Below are 23677 nucleotides of genomic sequence, written 5' to 3'. Positions count from 1 at the left end.
ATTAATGGAAATGGTTCCTTGAATGTATCATTCAAACCATGGTCTGTTTGTTTAATTCAATCATTCCCTCACAGCCTTGGGAACCCAAACACACCAGCCATTATGCATGGGAACCAGGAAGTGAATCTGACTCTCCAAGGGGCAGAAAATGACCAGAAGTAAATGAGCACACAGCAGAAATGGTGCAAAGATAAGTGAGCACCTCTCTGATCATTTCTCATGTCAAGGAATTGATAGAAGCAGCAGTGAGGAAAAGACATTACAGTCAACTGGCAAGAGTGTACGTAACTGCTTCCCTCTCTGCTAGGTGGACTGACAACATCTCAAATGTGTGTCATAGGTGCTGCACTGCTGGGCATTTAGGAAGATTCTCCTTCAGTTCCAATGAAAGGGCCTATGAGTTTTGGAGCAGGAGGACCTGACTCCTGTCTCTAGTGTCACTGTGGCATGAAGTACAGTGACAGGAAGGAGGTTCCCAGGAGGTCACAGATTTGTTGCAATGTGAGATTTGCCTTGGCACTCTCTTTTTCAGGAAGAGAGGGGCAGATTGGAGACAGGGTAGAAGAGGGGGATGAGCAGAAGCAAAGGGAAAGGAAGAGAAAGGCTCCATCTGTGTTTGGATGCTTCCCTTCTAAGCAGAGGAGTGGGAGGGCAGGGAGAGAAATGCGGGACACATTACGACTATTTAGACACCGAGATTTATGGTGCCGGGCAAATGCCTTTGCTTTTTGCTCCCATATTGCACCTCAATTCAATTAAATTTAATTGAATTGATTTCTTGGAAGAAGATGCAGCCAAGCAGAAGGTTTATTTACAGCAGAGTATTTCAAACAGCTGCACTAATAAAAACCAGCGAAGAGAACACGGGCGTGATCTAGACGGCACTTGGTGCAGGGAAAGAACAGCCCAGTTCGAGTTGGAACTGACATCACTTGCTCATCTTCCATGCCCAGGATTTACCCCTCTGAAATACCCCCAGTCATATCCATCAGCCATTGCTAACGTAATGCCAGCCCACACTCCCTGGCATTATTGTGCACTGATGATTTGCTGCAAGCCCAGATGCTTCTGTCTGGTACACAACTGAGCCCTGCCCAGCTTGAAGTGTCTGGCACGACCAGCTTTGGCCCTGTCCAGCGCTGGGGCCTGGGGAGCTACATCGCCATGGTGAAGCTAAGTGCATCTCACGCTGGCGACAGGAGTCAGAATTTGATCATTAGAGAGCAGAGTTCACAGCCTGGGCACAGCTGGTGCAAGTGTCCCCTGCTCTGTTCCCCTCTGTGCATCATCCCTGACCTGCAGGGGCCACCCTTGAGGGAGTTCAGTCTTGGAGCCCTTGGGCTCTCTGCTGGGACGGACCGCCAGGGCCAGGCCATGGTGTTTGTGCAACGCAGGCCCCTGGGCTGAGATCAGCAAATCATTTCACCCAGGCCAGCACACAGCAACTAGAGGGCACAAGCCCTGTGGTCCTTCCAGGCCCCGTCCTGCAGAGTGCTGAGAGTAACCCCTGGGACTGCAGAGCTCCTTCCTCCACCTTTGATTTCAGTTGCAGCTGAGGATCTCAGCACCACACTGACTGAGCCCAGGCTCAGATCCTGACCCTACTCCCAGTGCAGACATAGCAAAACTGAGCCCCACGGGGAGCACCGTGCAAAGGACCAGATCCCCTGAGGGTATGAACCACCACAGCTCCTGAAAGTTTATAATCCACTGCAAAGCTTTCTTCTGCTTGTCAGATGGGGAGCCAGTGGATTCCTAGTCTAGTCTCTAAATGGCCTTCCTGCTACATGGATAGAAGACAATGGGCTTAAAGCAGAAAATCACCCTGTATTCCAGATGGTCTGAATACCCTGTCATTTGGCAGCTAATCGTGGATTTTGCTTTCCCAGCACTGAGTTTCAAACGCAGATAGGTCAGGCTCGGTTTAGAGAAAGCAGCATCATGTTCTCAGCTTTTATTTCTGCTGGACTGACAGCGGAGATGTGCACGGCTCCGGATTCCAAAGCATCAGAGAGATGCAAGAATGTTGTGCAGTTTGTGTCAAGAATAACAGTCTTTGTGCTGAGACGTGTCTCATTTCCACCCTCTTGCCCCTCAAATCAGCGATTCCCAGTTCTGGTTTCTTGCTCCAATCAGACACAGACAGACAATATTTACGTTTTTAGGCTCCCTTCCATTCTGCAAAAGCAGGGCAGTAGAGTCATGCAGTGGTTAGAGCAGAGAGATCAAGACAGCTGGATTCTATACCTGGCTCTGCCACTAGCTTTGCTGGGATACCTTGGGCAAGTCACGGCACCACTCTATGCCTCAGTTTCCCCATCTATAAAATAGGCAAAACCTGTACTTACCTCACTGGGAGGTGGGTTTGTGGGGCTTTGTTAATCAAGGTCTGTACAGCCCTTTAAGATCCTTGGTGAAAGATGCCAGAAAAGGGCAACTTCTTAGTATTCAGTATTTATTACAATCATGCCATTAAATAGTCACATTGCTAGAAAGAACCTGCTGGGTCACATCTAACCCCTCCCACTCCAGCAGTACTGAAGTGTCCTCAGTTTTCAGATCTGCCCTGGCACGCAGCTTCAAAATATTGGTGGATTTTGTGTGTAATCAGGGCATTGGTCATTTATGGTTGATTCCACCCTTTCATCTTCATGGACTGTAAGTGTGGAAGAGGGACTCCAGACCTGCACTTCTCTACAGGTCCATACAAGGCCATGCCCATGTTTCTGATGGAGGAACTTCAACGTGTTCAGGAGTTTGCTTGGGTAAGTTTAGATACTCGCAGGAGCTCTTTGGTCTGAAGACAGAGTTGGATGCCCCAGAAGCATGGGATTCCTGGTGAGATTTGGGTGTTTCTTGGTTCCATTGTGACAGAAATATTGCAAGAATCTCCTTTTTTGTGCTCTTTTGGGATCTGCACTCCTTGATGGAGTGAGGAAGTGGAAATGTCTGTGAAAATGGGAGAAGCAACAAAAAGTCACTGAGATTTTTAGACAGATTCAAGGTTTGGGTGAAGGTTCTGACTGGCTGCCCCATTCTTTATACTTCAGCTCCCATCATCTTCTCCCTGGGACGGGACTTGTTTGGTCTTCTGGAGACCAAAGGTAAAAGCTGCAATGTGTGACCTTCAGTGCTGCATATGCCACACGGCAAGTGTGAGGAAACTGGCACATTCAAACCTCTCTTGGGTGAAGAACTGGATTTGCACACATCAGACCTACCATTTGTACTCACGGGGAGGACGCTCAGGAAAGCTGCCTAGAAGAGATTGCACACTCAAAACCATGCCCGTGCCATTGAGGGCCCTTTGAAAACAGCATGCAGCATGGAAGCCCTGAGCGCTTCTTCCTTAATGTCAAATAAACCAACGTGTGACCTGGGAACTGCCACGTCTGAAGCTCATACAAATGGATTCTGATACTTGTTAGCCAGGGAGGCACCAAGGTTTGCTTAAGGTGTGAGACGTTCTGCACCGGACTGACAGAGCATCCTGCAGCTTGCAGGCTTTCCTGACTCTGAAAGCCGTCTGGGCAGAGGCAGTAGTCTTAGTGTATGGCAGTACAGCGCCTATCAGAGTAGAGCCTGGAGCGCAGACTGGGCCGCTACACGTTACAACAGACAAAATAATAATAATTCCATAAAATATCCTGGTAAAAATGCTGGAAGCTGCGGGAACCTTACCGCTCTAGGGTTCCCCATACCTCACCATTAGGCATGTCTGCCCCCCTGCCGCTGTCCATTCTGTCCTCATTCTGCTGATAAAATAGCTGGTTGCTGTCCCCGGCGCTGTTCACAAGCAGCAAACAGGAGGAGGAAGTAAATCAAAATAATGTCACCCAGTTCTGGAGCCAGCGTTCTCCTTTGAGGGCAAAGGCAGGCTTAGAAATACCTAGCGCACACTTGAGGAAAGCTGATCAAAGAGGAGTTCTCTAAAAGGAGCCAGTTTGCTGCTGGTGTTGTATAATCCCAGCATGCAATGCCAAACATGCCGTCATGACAAGGCCTAACGAGGGTTTCATGGCAGAACGCTACTCCGACAGGCCCAGCACAAAGAGAGACAAGCGCTGACAACCAGCCGACAACGTCCTGTAGGCAAAGCTCTTCCTACAAATGCCACTGACTCCCAAGCACTGGTGTTAACCCGCTTAGGAGACACGGCAAAGATCTCCTGCACCGATTGCTCACGGCAGAGAAAAACAGGGAAAATCAACTTTTAGAAATGAGAGGCTAAGGCAAGAAGCAGATGTGCCGGCAATGCTGAGCCAAACGAGGCTTTTAGAAATCAAACTTAAGCTTTGTGCACATTAGCCATTAAAATGAACTCACTTAATTTCATGCCCCAGGCAAATCTTTGCCAGCTGTCAGCTCTGCAATTGCTGGAGACTAGCTGCAATAACTGCACAAGAACAGAAATGCAGCAAGGCCATTTATTAGGAGTTTATTGTTCTGGGACTGTAGCAAGCAGGCGTAGCCTTTACCACAGACATCCAGTGCCAGCAAAAACCTTTTCAATGCAACATCTGCAAACAAAGGAAATACAGGACTAGGCCATCATTTATTCCTGACATTCAAGGAATTCCCAGTTTAGCCAGTTTCTGGGTTTCTGTATGGCCCCACCTTCCTTAATCTCCCAACTGGCCAAGTGGGTCTCAAGGAAGTCCCATTTCCCAGAACAGAGCGTGAGCCAGGTGGTCACGATGGACCCTCTTGGACCACTAGCTGATGTTCCCAACACTACACCAAACCGCTGCCTCCGTCCATAACCTGTCCACTTCCTTTCCCATCTTCGCCCCAAGCTCAGCAATGCACAACATGGAGCGACACACTCAATGGCTTCATTCCTGAGTGAAACACATGGAGAAAGAACACTAGACTTGACCGGGACCAAGAATCCTTCCGCTTTTCATTGCTATCGGTAGCCAGGCTGCGGCTGGTGGCATGTTACAGCTGTATGAGGCCTCAATCCCTGATGTAAGCAGCGCAGCTGTGCTGAAGTATGCAGCGAGGTGGGAATTACGCAGCCATGCTGGCTGCTTATGAACTCGTTGGACAAGCCTCCATTTCACCAGAATGACTCTATAACTGTAGTGCAGAGTCAAAATCTGTAACTCATTTGCAACCAGGGGACTAGCACTTAGCATCTTCCAGCATTTCCACAGCAGGCCATCCTCCGAGGAAAACAAAATCTCTGTTTGAGGAAAGCACTCCCTCAATCTGCAACATGGCTAGGATGCTTGTCCACACAGCAAAATGCCATGTGGGCCTAACTGGTCTCAGGAACCAAGCCAGGTGCAGGGCTAAGCAGTCAGCACCGCGTAGAACATGGTGAAGGCTCGTGTGGCTGAGCGGATCGTTAGCCAGGAACGGTACAGATGCAAACTGTGTTCTTAGTCTATCAGCGAGAGCATGGTAAAAAGCTGCAGCATGGGATGGAGCAGACAGCAGCAGAACTCCACCTGCCACAGGCTGCCAGCCACTTCACAACTGAAGAGCCTCACAGAGAGAGACACAAACAGCCTGCAGAGAAGATGCACGGAACAAGTTTGCTAGGAAAGAACAGGTGATAATAACAACGCTTCCAGAGTCGCTTCCAGACATCAAGGTAGGCGTTCGCAATCCCTTTGGCTTACAGGCTTGACGCGTGTGTCTGAACACAGGTGTGTCCCTCTGCTCTGCTGCGTAACAGCCTATATCTCTGCGGTGTTTGCTTCAAATCCCGGGGTAAAATACCTCATTGTGGACAGAATGTGAAGGCTTGGATTTACTTTATCTCAAAGTTGCAGAAACTTGTCTGCATCCCAAGCAAGGCAGAAAACTCATAGGGAAGTGTGGCAGGCCAAGCTGAATGAGTAAGTATCACCAACAGGTTATTAAGCGAAAGCTGAAAGCCTACAAGAATGGAAAAAGGGCTGGATCAGTAAGGAAAGCTGCCTCTTGGAGGTCAGAAAGTGTAGGGATAAAGTGAGAACTGCCAAAAGCCAAGCAGAATTGGACCTTGCAATGGAAAGTAAATCCAACAGTAAACGGTTCTTTAGCCATATAAATAAAAAGAAAACAAGGAAAGAAGTGGGATCCCTAAACACTGAGGAGGGGATGGAGATTAAAGATAACCTAGGCATGGCCCAACACCTAAATGGATACGTTGCCTTGGGTTTTAGTGAGGGTAATGAGCAGCTTGGGGACAGTGGGGTAGTGGCTAACGAAAGTAGAAATTACCACATCCAAAGTGGAAGCCAAATTCAAACTCATTTATGTCCAGATGTGGCTGCTGAGGAAACAGTGGGAGAGCCTGCTGGGGTACTTGCTCTCCTTGGCACGAGGTCAGATCTCCATTTAAATGGGACCAGCTGCTGATGTGCTTTGCGGCTTATGGGGTCAAGATGAAAGCCGGGTGAATATTCCAGCTTGCCAAACCTGAGCACCTACCAGGACCTCTTTTACCTTTTGACACTGAAATGGACAGAAGAGTAAAACTGGACTGAATGGACTGGGAGTAAAATGATGGGTGTTACCCTACACATGCAACTCTAATCATGCTTTGCCATTCGAGTGAGACTTTCATCAGAAGAGGGCCCCAACTCACTTTACTAACTCCAATCCAGAACCTGCATTCCCGGGACTGCGACCGACTTCCTCAAGGTTTGGGGTCGTGGCAGCAGGGCAGCCAATCCCATGGAGTTCGCAGACATAGGGCTGGATTCTCACCAAGTGCAAATCAGCATTGCTCCATTGACTGCACAGCCTCCCCAGTCTGCTGGACTACAGTACATCTGGGTATAATGGGGTCCTCTGGCCACAAGAGAGTCTTTTCCCAAACCCCAGGGCCCATCTTCATCAATGCTTCCTCCGCCCATGGCAGCGTGAGTGGCACTTTATTAGGTTTTAAGCTTGAAAGTGTCAGTTTCACTTCACTGGGATTTTGATGTTTATATGGCTTTTAAACACCGTGTTTATGAAAGCTTCCCATTATCAAGCAGCGCTTGTGGGGTGGGGGGGGCGGATTAACAAGAGCATTGGCAAGCAGCCCAAGGTGATCAAAAGATTGAGGAGTCAGGATTCCAAAATGTCAGAACTTTAAAAAAAACAAAAAAACACCCTACTGAATAAGTCCCAGTGCATCCTACTCAAATCAACAATAATTGAGGCTCCGGTAGCTGCTGATTAAAGGGACGGGGGCTGTAGAGCGACTGATAGCATTTGGGGATGGGGATGGCTCTCTGATGACATGTGCCTGACAGTGCGGTGGAGATATACATCCAGCAGGGCTGGGAAAGGCCTTGTTTGCACTGTGTCCCCCCCAGATCCCAAGGTTTAGAAAGAGGGGAACAAAGTGGCGAGTGCTCAGATACAATCCTGATCTGCCCCGAGCATGCTGGCATGACACGGAAAACATGGGCGTTGCCATACCAACGGACCTGCACTCCAGCTCATCCAGTATCTTGTTTCAGGCAGGAACCACCAGTAGATGCTTCACCGGAAGGTAGGAGCCACCTGGCATTGGGCAAATCCACCTTAGGTCTCCTGCTAATTCCTAATAGTCAGAGATTGCCTTAAACCCTGAGTCTTGGGCTATCATCAAGCCTCCCAAGTGTGGGGGACCATGAACCACGGTAACTCTGGATATCTGTGCTGTCCAGATGAAAGTGTGGGGCCTTGGGGACGCTTAGACCTGAGCAACACCCTGGAGCCAGGATGACCACATGGCCAATGGCAGGGACCGCAACGGGGAGTATCTACAACATGAGCTAGAGAACCAGGCATCCCAGGCATATCCCAGACTTGCACTCCCTGTGGATGAGGCCAGGAACACAACAGACTAGTTGGTTACACTGGCAGCCGCAGTCTAAGGGCTTGAGGCCTTGTCTACATTGGGGGTCCAAGCACCAGTGTAACTGAGCTGATGCAAACCACTCATTGCGCCAGTGTAAACTGTGACCTGCACCCTGGGGTGGAGGGATATCAGTGTCAAATGGGAGCAATCCGTGGGAATTCAGGCCCCGGGGCATCAGCCGGTTGCAATTTGGTATGGCGTTCCCCAATTCAGCCTTTCACCTCGCAGCCTGGAATGCCCTGAAGATTCCTCCCTGGCTGCTACAGTTATGCTTCTAGCACCTCGGACGCCAGCACACTAAGAGATGGCCCTGCCCTGGACAGCTGAGCCAGGACAGGGCTGGACAAAGGAAGGGGAGAATGGGTGCAACGCACAAGCAGAGCAATCGGGGGAGAGCTGGCAAATATCATATTAGTTCCACCATCTTTCCTTTTTCATGTCATTGTTTCTTTGCACTCCCCCGTCTGCCTGTATCCAGCTGGCATCTCTTGTCTTAGACGTAGGTTGCAAACCCCTTGGGTCAGGGGCTGCTTTTGCGTTCTGTATTTGTACCGCACCTAGCACAATGGGGTCCTAGATGCTACTGTCATCAAATAATCATGGTGCAGTTCTCTAGCATGGGCCTATGTGTTCTGCCACATGCACACATTAAAAATGTCATGGAGTGAGAAGAGAAGCCAGGGTGTTAATAGGCATGCCAGAGGAAGGCACATGAGACCCTGAGGTGAGTGAGGACAGGAGATAGGAAAGTGAGTGGAGTGTAGAGAGCAAGGATTGTTCCCATTTATTAACTGGTTGGGGCCTACAGGGTGCTAGGAGCTGTAGCGAATTCCCGCTAGGGCCAGGCCAGACGAGTGCTGTGTCTATCCCTATGCAGGGCAGACAGGAGCCATGAAGCCAGCAGTTTCCCATTTCACCATGAAGCCTTGGGGGTCTTTGATCACAGAACTCCCGGCAACCTGGGACATGGCCCAGCCAGAACGGTGACAGCAGCCATTGCCAGAGGCTGTTTGGTAGCAGTCTGGAAGGCTGCTCCGGGGCTTAGAGTGAAATGATACGGGGCGTCTGGCCTCACTGCAGCAAGCTGCATTCAGTGGCCACTTTTCAGCCGTCTCAGCCGAGAGGCCAAGGACAGAATGGGCACGCAGGCTGACCAGCCCTTCGGGGGGAGCCCTCCAGAGCTAGGCTGGGGAAAGCCGGCTGGGAGAGGGGAGCTTGCAGTGCTACTGAGCGTGCTCACTGGAGAGAGGCCCTTGGGTCCCCCGCTGTCAATCACCGGTCCTACGCTGCCTTCTAAGAGTACAGGGGTGCACGGAGCAACACCCAAAGCCTTTGATCTCCACCATATTTTTTCTTTAGAGAGAGTCCCAATGTGCTGAGCCTATGAACTCGCCCGCTTGGGCTGACATTGGTCTGTGTGTTTGCTTATTTCCCCCCATTAGAATAACAGGGAGAGAACAAGGGTGGGGGAATCTGCTTTCCTTCCTTGCTCATTTCCATTTCTCCTGGTTGCTATGGGGACCAAGGCTCATACCTTCAACAGACATCATTTGTTTTTCTCTTTTTGGTGTGCCAAAAGCCTTTCTGATCCAGCCGGCACCTGTAGACCCCGCCTCATTATGCAGCTGCCTCCGCACTGCCAGGCCTAACAGTTTCAATCACTTCAGCACCATCCCTCTCTGTCGCTGGACCCCCCTGCGTACTGGAGCGGCAGTGATCCAGACTCCGGCGCTCCAGGCTCTGAGCAGAAATCTACAATAACAAAAAAGTCAGAATTTCCAAGTGTGAGGGGAAAAAAAATCCTTTGAAATTGACACAATTCCCAGATGGGAAGGAGAGGGACGGTCCCTACTGAATCAGAGAAACAGGCCCCTTTGAAACAAGGAGGACACCATTCGCCAGACGCCAAAACCTTCACACAAATTAATAAAATACAATCCACAGCCTCTGATATTAATTAGAGCTGGGAATAATCCAGCCTGAGGAGGGATCAGGGTAGGAGGCAGACTGAATCTGGATTAGAACCGACTCCTTCAGCTCAGATGTAGAAGGAGCTCTCTGCTCCTGTTCTTGTCACCTGGAGATTGGCCAGTGCGGGACGAATCTCATGGGCCCAATTCTGATCTCATACTGGGCTAAAATTGGGAGCATCTCCCTGGAACTCTGGGAAGCTCTACTGGTACACATGGCGTGAGAGCAAGAGCTGCTCCATGCTGTACAAATGCAGCATTTGTCCCCCGCCCTCTGGCTGCAGCTGTGTCTGTGTAAAGGGATTAACTTCAACCCTGCAGTAAGTCGAGCCCACTGTATTATATGAGTGGGGGAAACTGCCTGTCCAAATCTGTGAAGCCACCACCAGGTTCTCCTGGGACTCTCCACTGCTGTGAGGCCTGCACAGCACTGACAGCTGTCAATGCCTCAGCTAACTGTCAGCTGAGACTAACGCTTCGTATGCAAACAGCACTGGTTTTACTCCCATCTCATCTTATCTGCCCAACTGCTTCCTTCTTCACCCTCTTGTCATGAGCCTAGACGGCGCGCACACTAGGGCAGGGACTCTGATCGCTTTGCACAGCACCACGCACAACGAATCTCCACCCCTCAGTTGCAGCCTTTAGTTGCTACTGTAATACCCATTGTGTAAACACCCTCAGCACATGGCAAACCATCTGCAGGTACCCAGAGGAGACTGTTCTCTGCCAAGACAGGCTGGCAAATCCATGCAGCAAGCAGTGCCAGAGTCTGAAGTTCCTTTGGGTGAAAGTCTGCTAGTCTCTTTCACCAGCAGCACCCAAACCTCTTTCTGCCACATTACTTCTGTCACAGGCTGTCTCTGACCCCTGGGCTTCAGTGTCTGATGCCGAATTACTGTGAATGAGCATCAGCTGTCTGCATTAACAGCCAAACCCTCCTCACTCGGTCAAACTTCCACAGTCAGCAATGGGGGGAAAGTGAGTAAGAACCTGACTCTCTGTCTCCACGAACCTGCTCATCCCACAAGGTGCTGATCACCTCTTGGAGTTGATTAAGTTACTAGGAGATGTGGCTGTTCAGCACTTCGCAGGATCAGAGCCCTTAGAGAGGAGATCGGTGAAGGCAATTTCCCTACCTTTATTGGCATGCAAATCATCAGTACTAAAGATAGCTCACAGGATTAATATATTTCCAAATTGCCTGACATGGAGTCACATTAGTCAAGTATATGTGGCAGTCAGTCCAAAATGTCTAGTTCTTATACAGTCAGCAATTCTGTGCTAGTTTCAAGGGCACCTCAGAGCCAAATGCTCAGGGACAGTCACTTGGTCGTTCATTCTGTTGAGGCCTGTTTGATGCAGTGTCCCCAGCAACCTAGTTTTCTGAGCCACACGAAAGTGACGACAAACACCGTAGCGAAATGCTGGGCCAAAGCATTTGTCAAACCCAGACATTTGGGGGGAGCTGCGTACAATGTCCGAGAAACACCCACTTTCTGACCCTGGGAAGCTTGCAGATTTGGGGATCTTCCTGGGCAAAGTGAGTTTTGGCATTTTAACATTTTTCACTTCAAAACAAACTCCTGAGTGCAAACGGAGTCTCTCGTTCAGACACAAGGTCCGGCTGTCAGGCAAAACACTGACATCTCAGTGGTGCTTCTCCCCACAACTTGAGCTTGAAAGCTGCAACATTCAGTCTGCCAAGGGTTTTGAATCAGATTAGACTTTTCATGCCCCTTTGGGTACATCTACACTGCAGTGTAAACCCAGTGATTCCAAGCCTGAACTTGAGTGTCCACACTGCCTTGTAAGCCTGGGTTTACAATTGCAGGATCCAGGTCTCATGACCATACTAACGCCTCCACACTGCACTAGGCAGACCCTGCGACGCAGGTCTGCAACCTGAGCTGTGCCGTTGCCAACGCTGCAGAATGCCAGGGCATGGGCCTGAGTCACAGCAGGACTTGGGCTCTGACCCACCCCTGAATCAGGCTCCTAAAACCCAGGTTCCAAATGCTTGTTGACCTGAGTCAGACTGATTTGTGGGTGAATGGAAGAGGAGCTTGAGTTCAAACCTGAGTCAGAACCTGGGGTTAGTGTGCAGTATAGACATACGCTTTGTGGCTTATTGCCTTTCGAATACTTCCCAACCCAGCAGCAGCCTGCAGCCAACCGGCCAACCGGGCATAGAGCAAGCGCAAGAAATAAAGGGAGCCTCTTCCACCCCACCTGGGACTTCCTGTTCCATTCTCTCAAGCTCCGCTGAATGGGATCTGTCCTTAGACAGATGTTCCAGTGTGGCTTTGTCACTGGGGATCTGCTACATGAAACAAGCCCAGCTTCCTGATGTTAGAATTGGAAGTCGCTGAATGTGCCGCACACGTGTGCTGTGATTACACAGCATGCAGCTCCAGCACGGCTTTTGAAGTTCCCTCTTTGTTCATTTATTCCCAGTGTTGCAAACCAATCTGCTACAAAACCTTGCTTTGGGCATTTATTAAGAGAGCCAACAAAGACCTCTGTTTCTGTCTCATCCTCATCAGAGCTTTGCTGCCTAGCCACGTATGCATGGAGGGGTTTTGCTTTTGTATTTCTTTGGCATTTGTACTGAGAGCAACACACTTTGTCAAAATCGTTGCTTTCATTGCTTGCAAGGCACAACACCCTTGGTACTGGGTGTCTTTGCATTGTGCTGTAATTGTCTCCATGTACAGCCAACATATCTGGCCTCTGCCTTTGTCCTGTCTTGCACACTGAGGCACTTAGTAATGCTTTTATCTGGGAAGCTCCATTTTCACTAGCCCACCAAATATTCACTATACTTTGTGATGTCAACACCATTTCTCACAATAACCTTCCTCTGACCTGGCCATCAGCTACATACCGCAGATAATTTGGTCTCTCCTTAAACCATCTTCTAACTATTCAAAATCACACAACTTAGCTTTGGTATGTAGATCTCTAACTGCAGTCAATGGTGTCTCTGGCAGCTGGATTCTTGCCAAGAAAATGTGCTTTTTCCAAGTGTTATTCTGACATGGATCACAGCATTCTGGACAGTTTTGAATCACTTTGCCTGCTAGTTTGCAATTCCCTTCACCCTAACACTGGGCTGCATTGTAGCTCTCCAAAGCCTCCGGGCCTGGATTTCACCCTCTGTAGCACTGAGATAGTCAAGGGGCATAATAGCCTCCATTTTTGCAAAGATTTAATTTCCTTCAGCACCACGTAATAAAAGTGTGATCCCCAGGGGAGCCTGTAAGAGATGGCTGCTTTAGTTCCTGATACAAGTTAGGGTTATGAAGGATTAACACCATCACAAAATTGATTCTAGTGGCAAAACCGCACAAGCTTTTACCTAACAGATACAGTTACAATATAACAATAATGACAGCTTATCAGGAAGAGGTTTCAAATATGCTCATTGCAAACAGCATCAAGGCAACTTTCAACCAGTGCTAACAGTCCCCAAGGCTATTCTGGTGACCTTCTCAGCCTTAAACTCTGGTTTTCTTGCTCGCTGCATCTAAATGCAGAAATGCAGACCAAGTCCGAAGAGAACAAAATTGCAATATTTCTTACAGGAAGAAGAAAAGCAGAATGAATTACTGCCATCTAGTGGCTGCAAAGGACATTTTCTCCTTTGGGTGAACAGTTGAACATGGTACTGAAACAGGGTAGAAGGAACAAAATGCTCCACCATGTAAAACTCCATTGCTGGCTATGATAATAATGATCAAGTCTTTACAATTCTGTTAATGGGATATGGTCTTAATGCTTCTAGTCTATGCAGCTGTAATTATATGACTGTCACATGACATGAGCAACAGAGCATGATTTCTAGTGCAAAGTCATCATGGGAGTCAATGGTGAAATTCAAACATTCTGAATGTTCACACCCGCTTTTGGCTACTTCATGTCTATAGAACCTTAGTAAAGGGCCCTGCAAGGAGAGTAACCTCTGGGCTACATAAATGTACAAACATACAGCCCTAGGCAAGGAAGTGTAATGTTATTTTAAATGAACTGGAGAGTGCATGCGTATATCACGGCCCTCTGAACCAGAACAGTTCAGAAGCATCTTAGGCCCTGTATTGCTAATGGTGAGCCTCCTTTAGCTCACGTCACAGTGGCCTGTGCTTCTGAAATTCTTTCCCTGCTACCCCTTGTGAAGCTGTGAATAATGACAGTGTGCGACCTGCCAACAACTGCAGTCCTTCAGCTGCCATGGATTTGTCATTATACTTGGCATTTATAAACATTGACTAATCAACCCTCACCACACTCCTGAGGGATGGGTCAGTATTTTCATCCCTCTATTATACACATGGCAACTGAGTCACAAACGAGCACTTTTCAAAGAATAGATCCCATGCACTCCTGGCTACTGGTGGTGTGCTCACACCATTAGATCAAATCTAACTGGATCATCAATGAGCTTCTTAGAATGTAGCTTGGGATGGTCTGAATTTAAAAAAGAATACAGCATGTACTGAGGTGCAGTTGTTTTCTAATCCTCAATAATTAATTCTCCAATTAGGTTTGAGTGCAATGGCGTTAAGGACAGTGCATTTGGTGTTTGTATTACATCTTCTTTGAAAAAATGTTTTGCTGATCTCTCAAAGGCTATTTGATTGTTCCAAAACTTGTTCCTCCAAATTTTGTCATAAAGGAAATTGGCATGTTCAAAATTAATAGACTACATGGTAATTTCCTGCTGCAGGGATTGCCTTGGGCTCAGTTTGATGCTGAGCGGTCTCCTAGCTGAGATGCTGTCAGGCTACCTTTGAGGATGCAGGTCTGCCTGAGCTGATCAACCTGCTTTTGTCAATACCAATAAGTCAAAAAGCACATGGAGAAGTCCCAGGACTGAGAATGTGGTTACTGCATTTCGCATTTCTGATCTAAAACAAACCAGAAAGCGGGAATACTTTCTCTGAGCACCCATCTCCTGTATAATGACAACACCAGAGAGCTCTGCCTTCCTTAGGGATCCTTAGGATGACAGCAGTGGCCTAGCTCTGAGCAGAGTCAGCCCAGGCCTGGAGCAGTGGAAAACAGGTGAAAAATAGCCCAGAATCCAGGTTGTGTGTGTAAATCATGACTTCCCACTAAGGAGCCTTCCCTGTTAATAATGCTTTTACTTAAGTGTCTATTGCTCGTTTAGTAACATTCAGGACACAGAAGGCAGCACTGTCTCCCGTACCCCCCCCCCCCCCGCTTATCACTCAAGGAGAAAACACAGCACAACGTCCCTGGAAAAGGCTGTGTCTTGGACCATTACTGGGGAAGGGAGTAACATTCCTGCTATTTTAGTGGGTGGCAGCAATTCATGGGAAAAGCAAGCTCCAAAGAGAGATCTGACAGCAGAAAGGATAAGCTCCAGGTACCATAATGGAGGAAAGCTGGGCTTGTGCTTCAGGCACTGACAGAAACCACAGATCTAAATTATCTTCCTGATTCTGCCACAGCACCCCTGGGTGACCCTGGAGTGAAGTCACACTGTGCCTCAGTTCCCCCTCTGTAACAAGGGGTTTGTTTTGAAGGCAAATGCTTTAATGTTTGTCAGGCACTGCTGGGAGAAAGGAGTTCCAGCCAGAAGGGGAAGCAAGGAAAAAGGCAAATGAGCCAACTAGGGAAGTTCTTCAAATGAGAATTGCAGCCTGTGCCTTGCCAGCAACCCAAGGCTTTTCTTCTGTTTTGCTAGGATACTTAGCTCTTGAGTATTATAGAGCACTTGATGAGAAAAACAAATGTGAGCAAGGGGCACACAATTAACCTCATTTTACAGCTCAGGAGACTCCAAGAGTTTTGTTGTGTCACGTAATCTTTCTGCAGCAGAGACAGTATCAGGGAGCGAGCATAGCACTTCCTAGCTCCCTCGCCTGGGTTGTATCGCACTTCTCTGCTGCAGTTTGTTTAGTGGCAGTGGGCTGATGAATGCTCTGAAGAGTCACTGCAAGACTGGATTTATAGATTCCAAAGCCAAAAAGGACTATTGATAACCCAGGCCAGAGCCCTGCCCCACAACGATTCCTGGAGCAGATCTTTAAAAAGCCAGTCTTGACGATTTAAAACTTGCCAGTGATGAACTCTTGGTAAATTGTCCCTCCCTACCAAAGCCTTACACCTTATTTCTAATCTGAGTTCGCCTAGCTGGCAGCCCTGAGATCCCATGGCATTTCCCCTGCCAGAGTGCAGAACCCTTCATCAAATTTCTGTCCCCTAGGCAGCCACTTAACTGTAATCGAGTCAGCCAGGCCCTCCGGTCAGCCCCAGCGCACGAGAAAAGCTCGGGAGACCCTGCCACAGCAGGAGGCGCAGGGCTCTGGTGACTCCACCCCAGCACCGGTGCAAGCGGCCCCAGCACGCAGCGCTCCAGCTCCCGGAGCACCAGCACGGGAAGAACCTGGGTGTCCCTGCCCCCACGGGTTTCTAGCCCTAGCAGATACCGGCAGCTCCCGCCGCCGCTGACCCACCACCAACATGCTGCCGCCGCAGCACCCACCCCTACGCGGCTGAGAGCCCCCGGCTTTTAAATAGCAGCTCCCGCCCCCCACGATCGAGCGGCCTTCTCATTGGCTACTAGCGCTGAGACTGGCGTCAGAGCCCAGCCTATCGCTGCTCTCCACGAGCCTCTCCGGCGCCGGAGACGTGGAGCTGAACGGGAAACACAGCCGGAAGAGAGGGCGGTGCTAGGGGAGACGGATAGGCCGGGAGGCCAATGAGAAGGGGAGGCCGGGAGCGGCGTAGCCAATGGTGGTGAGCGGGGGTGGGGCAGGGCGGAGCGCGGAGACGAGCCCGGGTCGGGTGCGAACGGGAGCCGGCAGCCTGTGCCGGGGGGGCCGCCAGGTGAGGCTTCGGACAGCCCCGGATGGCGCGGGCTGCGCTCTGGGGACAGCGGGCGGCGCCGCCTAGAGACTGGGCGTGGGGGCGCCTCGAGGCCTGGGGAGGGTGGAAGGTGCCCCGAGGCCGGGGGGATGGACCCTGGGGGGGGGGAAGGGTGGACCCCTGGGGGGTGGGGGGGGGGCCGAGGCCGGGGGCACATGGGACCCCGGGGAGGGAAGAAGGTTGGAGCCCCCTTGGGGGGCCCACGAGGCCGGGGGGGGGAAGGGTTGGAACCCCTGGGGGGGGGGCCCCGAGGCGGGGGGGGATGACCCGGGGGGGGGGCCGAGCGTGGGATGGACCCCGGGGGGGGAAGGGTGGACCCACGGGGGGGGGGGGGAGGCCGGGGGGAAGGTTGACACGCGCGCGGGAGGGGGGCCCCGAGGCCTGGGGCGTTTTATGGACCCCAGGGAGGGATGGACCCTAAGAGGGTGCGCCCTGAGGCCGGATACCACCCAGCTGCCTGCACGGAGCCCTGGGGGGAGCAGGCTGCTGGGTCCTTTGCTGCCCCAGGTCCCCAGTCAGGCCACCCCCGAGGAACTTGCTGCCCCATTGGTGCTGCTGCACAGGTGGATCATCCCTACCCTGGAGCTGTCCTTTTGATATTTGCGTTGAGGGTCTGGTTGTGGGGCATTGCCCTGGGCCCTGCCCCCAAGAGCTCACCGTCAAAATAGACAAGACAGACCCAGGGTGGGATGGGAAACAGAAACACCATAGAGGGCTAATGATTTGCCCCCGATCAGCCAGCAGGCCTGGTGTTGCTAGGAATAGAACCCGGGTCTTACAAGTCCCAGACCGCTGCCTTATCTGCTGCATCATACTGGTACAGCTACAAACCTCTGTGCTAACGTGATTTCTGTTCCCAGGTCTGACCCATGAGAAAGGAGATGCTCCTTGTGTCCACCCCTGGGACCAGATGAATCTTTTGTCGATGGCTGTGGTGGCGGATCCTGAGCTGAAATGGATGAGTCTGTGGCTCCGTGTCAGATGGGCAGCAGTGCTAATGGTCCTGGTGGGCTCTCTGTTGGTGCTGTTACTCCCACTGGCTGCAGTAGAAGAGCAGTGTCAGGCAGTGCTCAAAGGACTCTCCTTCCTCAAAAATAAATTGGGAATAGGCTATGTAGGAATTACCAGGTACACAGGGCAGACAACTGGACTCAGCGTGACTTCAGGTAGATTAGAGCTGATGGTGCTGAAATCCAAACCCTCCCCAGGTAAGAAATGGGCTTTCTGTGCTTGAGAGACTAGAGAAATGTTGGGGGAGTGTGTGCTGCAGACACAGGTTACTGAGTGACTGGGTGTATAATACTCTGCGTTTGTATAGAGTCCTTATCCAAGGATCTCCAAGCACTCTATACACATTAATAAACTCCCACAACACCCCTGCAAGTTAGGGAAGTTGTCCCCATTTTACTGAAGAATTAAACTAAGGCCACACAAAAAGCTGAAAATAAAAGCTAAGACTTCTGATGCCTAGTCCCTATCTGGGCTACCACTCATTGATTTGAACCATGAAAGGAGCGTGTGCTGGTATTTTACTAGCCCAGTTGGTCATTTGAGGTTCTTTCTGCATTTTCTCTGTTCCAGTGAACCTTCATTAAAATAATTTCAGGATTTTGAACACACTCCATTGGACTGATGCAGAGCAGTCTGGATTTTGGAGCATTCCTTCCAAAATTCTGAGATTGTATAACCTGTTGTGCTAACTTCTTTCTTGAATGTGCCTAACTCTACTATTGACTTTGTTGGGCAGAATTTGACTCAGTGGTTTTAAAAAATATTCAGAGGAACCATTGTATTTCTAGCACTACATTCTTGGCTACTTCAGAGTCATTGTAATGCACTAGAAAGATATTAAATACTTTAATAAAAAACAGCAGAAATGCTGTTTCATACTGATCCCATTATAGACCTTGCATAATTGGCTACATGCATTGTGAAGTGGAGATGGGCAACCTTTGGCATGCAGCCAATCAGGGAAAGCTGCTGGTGGACTGGGACTGTTTGTTTTCCTGCAGTGTCTGCAGTTTCTGGTATTTGCAACCCACAGTAAAGTCTAGAACATAATAATTATTGGAGATACACCTATCTCCTAGAACTGGAAGGGACCTTGAAAGGTCATTGAGTCCAGCCCCCTGCCTCCACTAGCAGGACCAGATCCCTAAGTGGTCTCCTCAAGGACTGAACTCACAACTCTGGGTTTAGCAGGCCAATGCTCAAACCACTGAGCTATCCCTCCCCCCTGTGAATTCTTTATATCACTCTTGGCTTGATTAATTTCATTTTAATATGTATTACAGGAATACTCTTAGTATCCATCACTGTAGTATCTAAGTACTGTTGTTGTGCATTTCAGAAATCAAATTAGAAGCCAAAGCAGCTTTGAATCAGGCCCTTGAAATGAAACGGCAGGGGAAGCGTGAGAAAGCCCATAAACTCTTCATGTACGCCCTCAAGATGGATCCAGATTATGTGGATGCTCTAAATGAGTTTGGCATCTTTTCTGAAGAGGAGAAAGACATCATTCAAGCAGACTACTTGTACTCCAAAGCACTGACCATTTCTCCTTGTCATGAAAAAGCTCTGATCAATCGGGACCGAACTCTGCCCCTGGTTGAAGAGATAGACCAGAGATACTTTAGCATTATTGACAGCAAAGTTAAAAAAGTGATGTCAATCCCCAAAGGTAATTCAGCCCTGCGTCGAGTGATGGAAGAGTCCTATTACCACCATATTTATCACACAGTTGCCATTGAAGGGAACACATTAACACTCTCTGAAATCCGGCACATCATTGAGACCAGATATGCTGTTCCTGGGAAAAGTCTGGTGGAGCAGAATGAAGTCATTGGTATGCATGCTGCTATGAAATATGTAAATACCACCTTGGTATCCCGAATAGGCACCGTAACCACCAGCGACATTTTGGAGATACACAGGAGAGTGCTGGGCTATGTGGACCCAGTGGAAGCTGGGAGGTTTAGGACTACCCAGGTGTTTGTAGGACATCATATCCCACCCCATCCTCAAGATGTTGAAAAACAGATGCAGGAGTTTGTACAGTGGATCAACTCCGAAGATGCCATGAGCTTACACCCTGTGGAATTTGCTGCCTTAGCCCATTATAAACTGGTCTATATACACCCGTTTGTAGATGGCAATGGAAGGACTTCACGCCTGTTAATGAATCTCATACTAATGCAGGCAGGCTATCCACCCATCACAATCCGTAAGGAGCAAAGGGCAGAGTATTATCATGTCTTAGAAGCAGCCAATGAAGGAGATGTGAGACCTTTCATACGCTTCATTGCAAAATGTACTGAGACCACTTTAGATATGCTGCTTATTGCTACAACAGAATATTCAGTTGGTTTACCTGAGGCTGACGGCAGCACTGCTCGCTACAAGCAAACTATTCCAGTCAAAACTTGAATGTTATGATGATCCAATGACAAAATGAATGTGTCGAGTAATAGAAAGCTTCTCAACATTCCTGTTGAGAAACAGTTCCACCAGAGAAAATCACTCTTAGCATTTCATTTATTTAAAGCTTAGTAAATTAATATACTTTTTTATATCTATTATCCTTATGCCAAGCTAAACTGTGAAACGTTAGTGTTGAATGTGCACTAGGTCCAGCTTGTGTTACTGGAGGGGAGGGAGAAAGAAATCCAAAGTGAGGTCAATTTGCAACTGTGATCCAAGCTGTAGTAAAACTGATTGAATTACTTTCTACAATCCTCTATGAGATGGCTTCCTAAAGCCAACACCTTGTAATTGCCTCGATGCCAAGTCTATCTTCATTTGTATCGTACAGGGAAGGCACGAGCACTCTCTCTAAAAGTCACTAAGGCGGGGCTAGTATTTTATTGTATTGCTGCCATTGTCTTATTTCGCTTTCCAACAGAACCCCTTCAGCCAGTGTTGTAGCACTTTATTTAAAACCTCTTTAGCAGAATTATTTTACAATTGTCCAAAGGCTCAAGATCTCCTTTCCTCCCTCACCCCACTGCTAATGTGCCATACTGCTCTCTAGGTAGCTAATCTACTTTTGTTAAAAGTAACATCTAAAATTAGGGCTGCTTTTTTTTTTTTTAAACGTTGTATATGCTGCCATACTTTGTATGGTGTGAGTTCCCTCTATTTGCATGAGTTTTATGCAGTAATGGGCGAGGGGGACATTTTTTAAAGTTGGTTTGAGACCACTGTCCAGGGGCTTCAGGAGCAGTTGAATAACCCATCTGTCCAAATTTAATTCAGCTGGATTGCAAGTTGATTTTTTACATTGTGTATAAGGACCCTGTACTGCCTCCTGCAGCTTAGTAAGGATAGTAGCTTACCTAATTTTGTAAGCACCAGTTGTCATGCCATAGGAAGTGCCTCTTGCAATGAACACTCCAGTTACATGTTTGAAAATAGGTAGCTTCTGCAAAACCATGGGAAGTAAGTGTTCCTATACATGCTAGGATTCAAGATCCAACTCCACCATTTCAGTAGAGGTAGTCTACATCCCAGTTAATGCATTTTCATCTTCAAATGGTACAAGAGCTACCAGCCCTGACTGATGCCTTTAACAATTTCTAGGTCTCCTGCTTGCTACGGTGGGTGAGCTATATACGTCACCTCAACAGCAGGGAGAGGGCCACTTTCTAATGCCGTAATTTTGCAAGTACTCAGAAGCACATTACAATGTCTTGCACTTAGGCTCCAGTAAATTCTAATACTAGAGTCCGGTTACTGTTTGTGTCAATGCTTAAGTTGGCAATAGCTAATGAAACAATGTCAATATACTGCCATGTTCTCATCCTTGCTCTTGTTTTGGTAAAAAAAACATTTGAAGCTTATTATGACAGTAGCTCCTCAGACCCCTTGCCTGCTAGTTAGGGGATAGTATGACCAAAAAAAACTGTAGCAAACTGAAAATATAACAGCCCAGTGCATCCTAGTTGAATTACCTACAGCAGCATCCTGTATCTGAGAATGCAATAAGATCTTTCCATAGCTCACTAATTGATGGGTATCATATAGCCACTCCATTTCTGAAGTCACAAATAGCAGCTTGTAATTGTTATGCTACCTAGTTGTTTACTATACACAATTTCCCCCACCCTCTGACAAGTATCATTTCTTAGAGACCTGACATGAATCCTATTTAATATCAAGTTTCATAATAAAACCAGGTTACCAATAGAGTATCAAAATGTAGTGTTGCTTGTTAGTATGTGCTGGCTCATGTTCATGTCATGTATCATGACAACGTACTAGACATCACTGGGATAATAAACAATGGGAATTGTTTTTAAAAGCATGCTTATTTTTGTAGTACACGATGTGTATACAGATTCTGCACTTTAGCTATTTGTGGAAAATGTTATTTTAGTAAAGGTAATAAAGTATTTTACTATGTAAATTTTTGTTTTGGGATAATATCACTTAACAAGTTTAATACACTAAATTTTTTAATTTTACATAGTAGAGCCTGGTTCTCTGAAATCTGTGCTAAAATGTCATTACTAGTTAGTTACATTTTTTTTCACTCAGGCAGATGTGGATTACTGTGCTTAGTTACAGCAAGAATTCCTGGCTAGCCCTGGCTTAAAAAAAAAAACTAAGTGTAGCTATAATTTGCTGCATTCCAACCAACATTTAATTTGCTTCTAGATTCAGAGGTCACATGATGAAAAATTATGTATTGTTCCAAGCAGGGGTACATGGATGTTTGCTTCTAGAGCAGTGTTTCTCGACCTCTTTGATACCAGGGACTGGCTTGCTGCCTTCCTAAACTAGGGAGATCAGGGACCAGCATCAGTCCACAGATTGGTTGTTGAGAAACACTGTTCTAAAGCACTGAACAGAACTCATGGGATAACAGGAAATGAGGGAACATGTTTTCCCCAACAGTGTCACCCACAAGTTATGATGTGACGGTTGGTTCCAGGCTACTGAGGTGAATAATTAGTTTCAACTTTAATTAAAACAAAAGTCAGCGCACAAACTAGAAAATATGTTTTGTTCACACCAGTGCCAGTGTTGTAGAACTGACCGCAGCACCTTCTCCCCATACTCATCTATGTTCCGGTATCTGAAATTCCCTTGTTTCAGCTGGATAATAGTATTAGTCATTTTCTCTTACATGCAGTGTAATGTATTAAGTTACTGTAACTCAGTTTCGGTAAAGCATTTTACCATCTTGATCAATTAAGTGGTTTAGGAAATCATAGAACTTTTATACCGAGATATACTGATCTCCAAACTGGAAGGGACCCTGAAAGGTCATTGAGTCCAATCCCTGCCTTCACTAGCAGGACCAAGTACTGATTTTGCCCCAGATCCCTAAGTGGCCCCCTCAGGGACTGAACTCTCAATCCTCAGTTTAACAGGCCAATGCTCAAACCACTGAGCTATCCCTCCTGCTCTTGAGAGGTCATCTAGTCCAGTCCCCTGAAATCATGGCAGGACTAACTATCTAGACCATTCCTGACACGTGTTTGTCTAACCTGCTCTTAAAAATCTCCAGTGATGGAGATTCCACAACCTCCCTAGGCAATTTATTCCAGTGCTTAACCATCATGACAGGAATTTTTTCCTAATGTCCAACCTAAATCTCCCTTGCTGCAATTTAAGCCCATTGCTTCTTGTCCTTTCCTCAGAGGTTGAGAACAATTTTTCTCCCTTCCCCTTGTAACAACATTTTATATACTTGAAAACGTATGTCCCCTTTCAGTCTTTTTTCCAGACTAAACAAACCCAATTTTTTCAATCTTCCCTCGTAAATCATGTTTTTTAGACCTTTAATCATTTTTGTTGCTCTTCTCTGGACTCTTTCCAGTTTGTCCACATCCTTCCTGAAATGTGATGCCCAGAACAGGACACAATACTCCTGTTAAGGCCTAATCAGAGCGGAAGAATTACTTCTCATGTCCTGCTTACAACACTCCTGCTAATACATCCCAGAATGATGTTTGCTTTTTTTGCAACCGTGTTACAC

The 23677-nt window shown here is 47.9% G+C and overlaps 1 protein-coding gene and 1 long non-coding RNA gene across 2 annotated transcripts; one reads left to right on the top strand and one right to left on the bottom strand.

Moving 5' to 3' along the window:
• Positions 1–1186: 1186 nt before the first annotated feature.
• Positions 1187–17602, bottom strand: LOC116839465 (uncharacterized). Its single transcript, XR_004377156.2, has 3 exons — positions 17527–17602; positions 9366–9583; positions 1187–2949 (listed from the first exon to the last, which is right to left on the bottom strand). It is a non-coding gene; the product is annotated as an uncharacterized LOC116839465 (long non-coding RNA).
• Positions 16330–22099, top strand: FICD (FIC domain protein adenylyltransferase). Its single transcript, XM_032805419.2, has 3 exons — positions 16330–16656; positions 17556–17903; positions 19046–22099. The coding sequence occupies exons 2-3, from the start codon at positions 17606–17608 to the stop codon at positions 20119–20121; spliced, it is 1374 nt and encodes a 457-aa protein (XP_032661310.1). The 5' UTR covers positions 16330–16656; positions 17556–17605; the 3' UTR covers positions 20122–22099.
• The last annotated feature ends 1578 nt before the right edge of the window (positions 22100–23677 follow it).

The sequence above is a fragment of the Chelonoidis abingdonii genome, chromosome 22 (assembly GCF_003597395.2).
Source record: "Chelonoidis abingdonii isolate Lonesome George chromosome 22, CheloAbing_2.0, whole genome shotgun sequence".
NCBI lineage: Eukaryota > Metazoa > Chordata > Testudines > Testudinidae > Chelonoidis > Chelonoidis abingdonii.
This window is presented reverse-complemented; position numbering and strand designations above follow the sequence as displayed.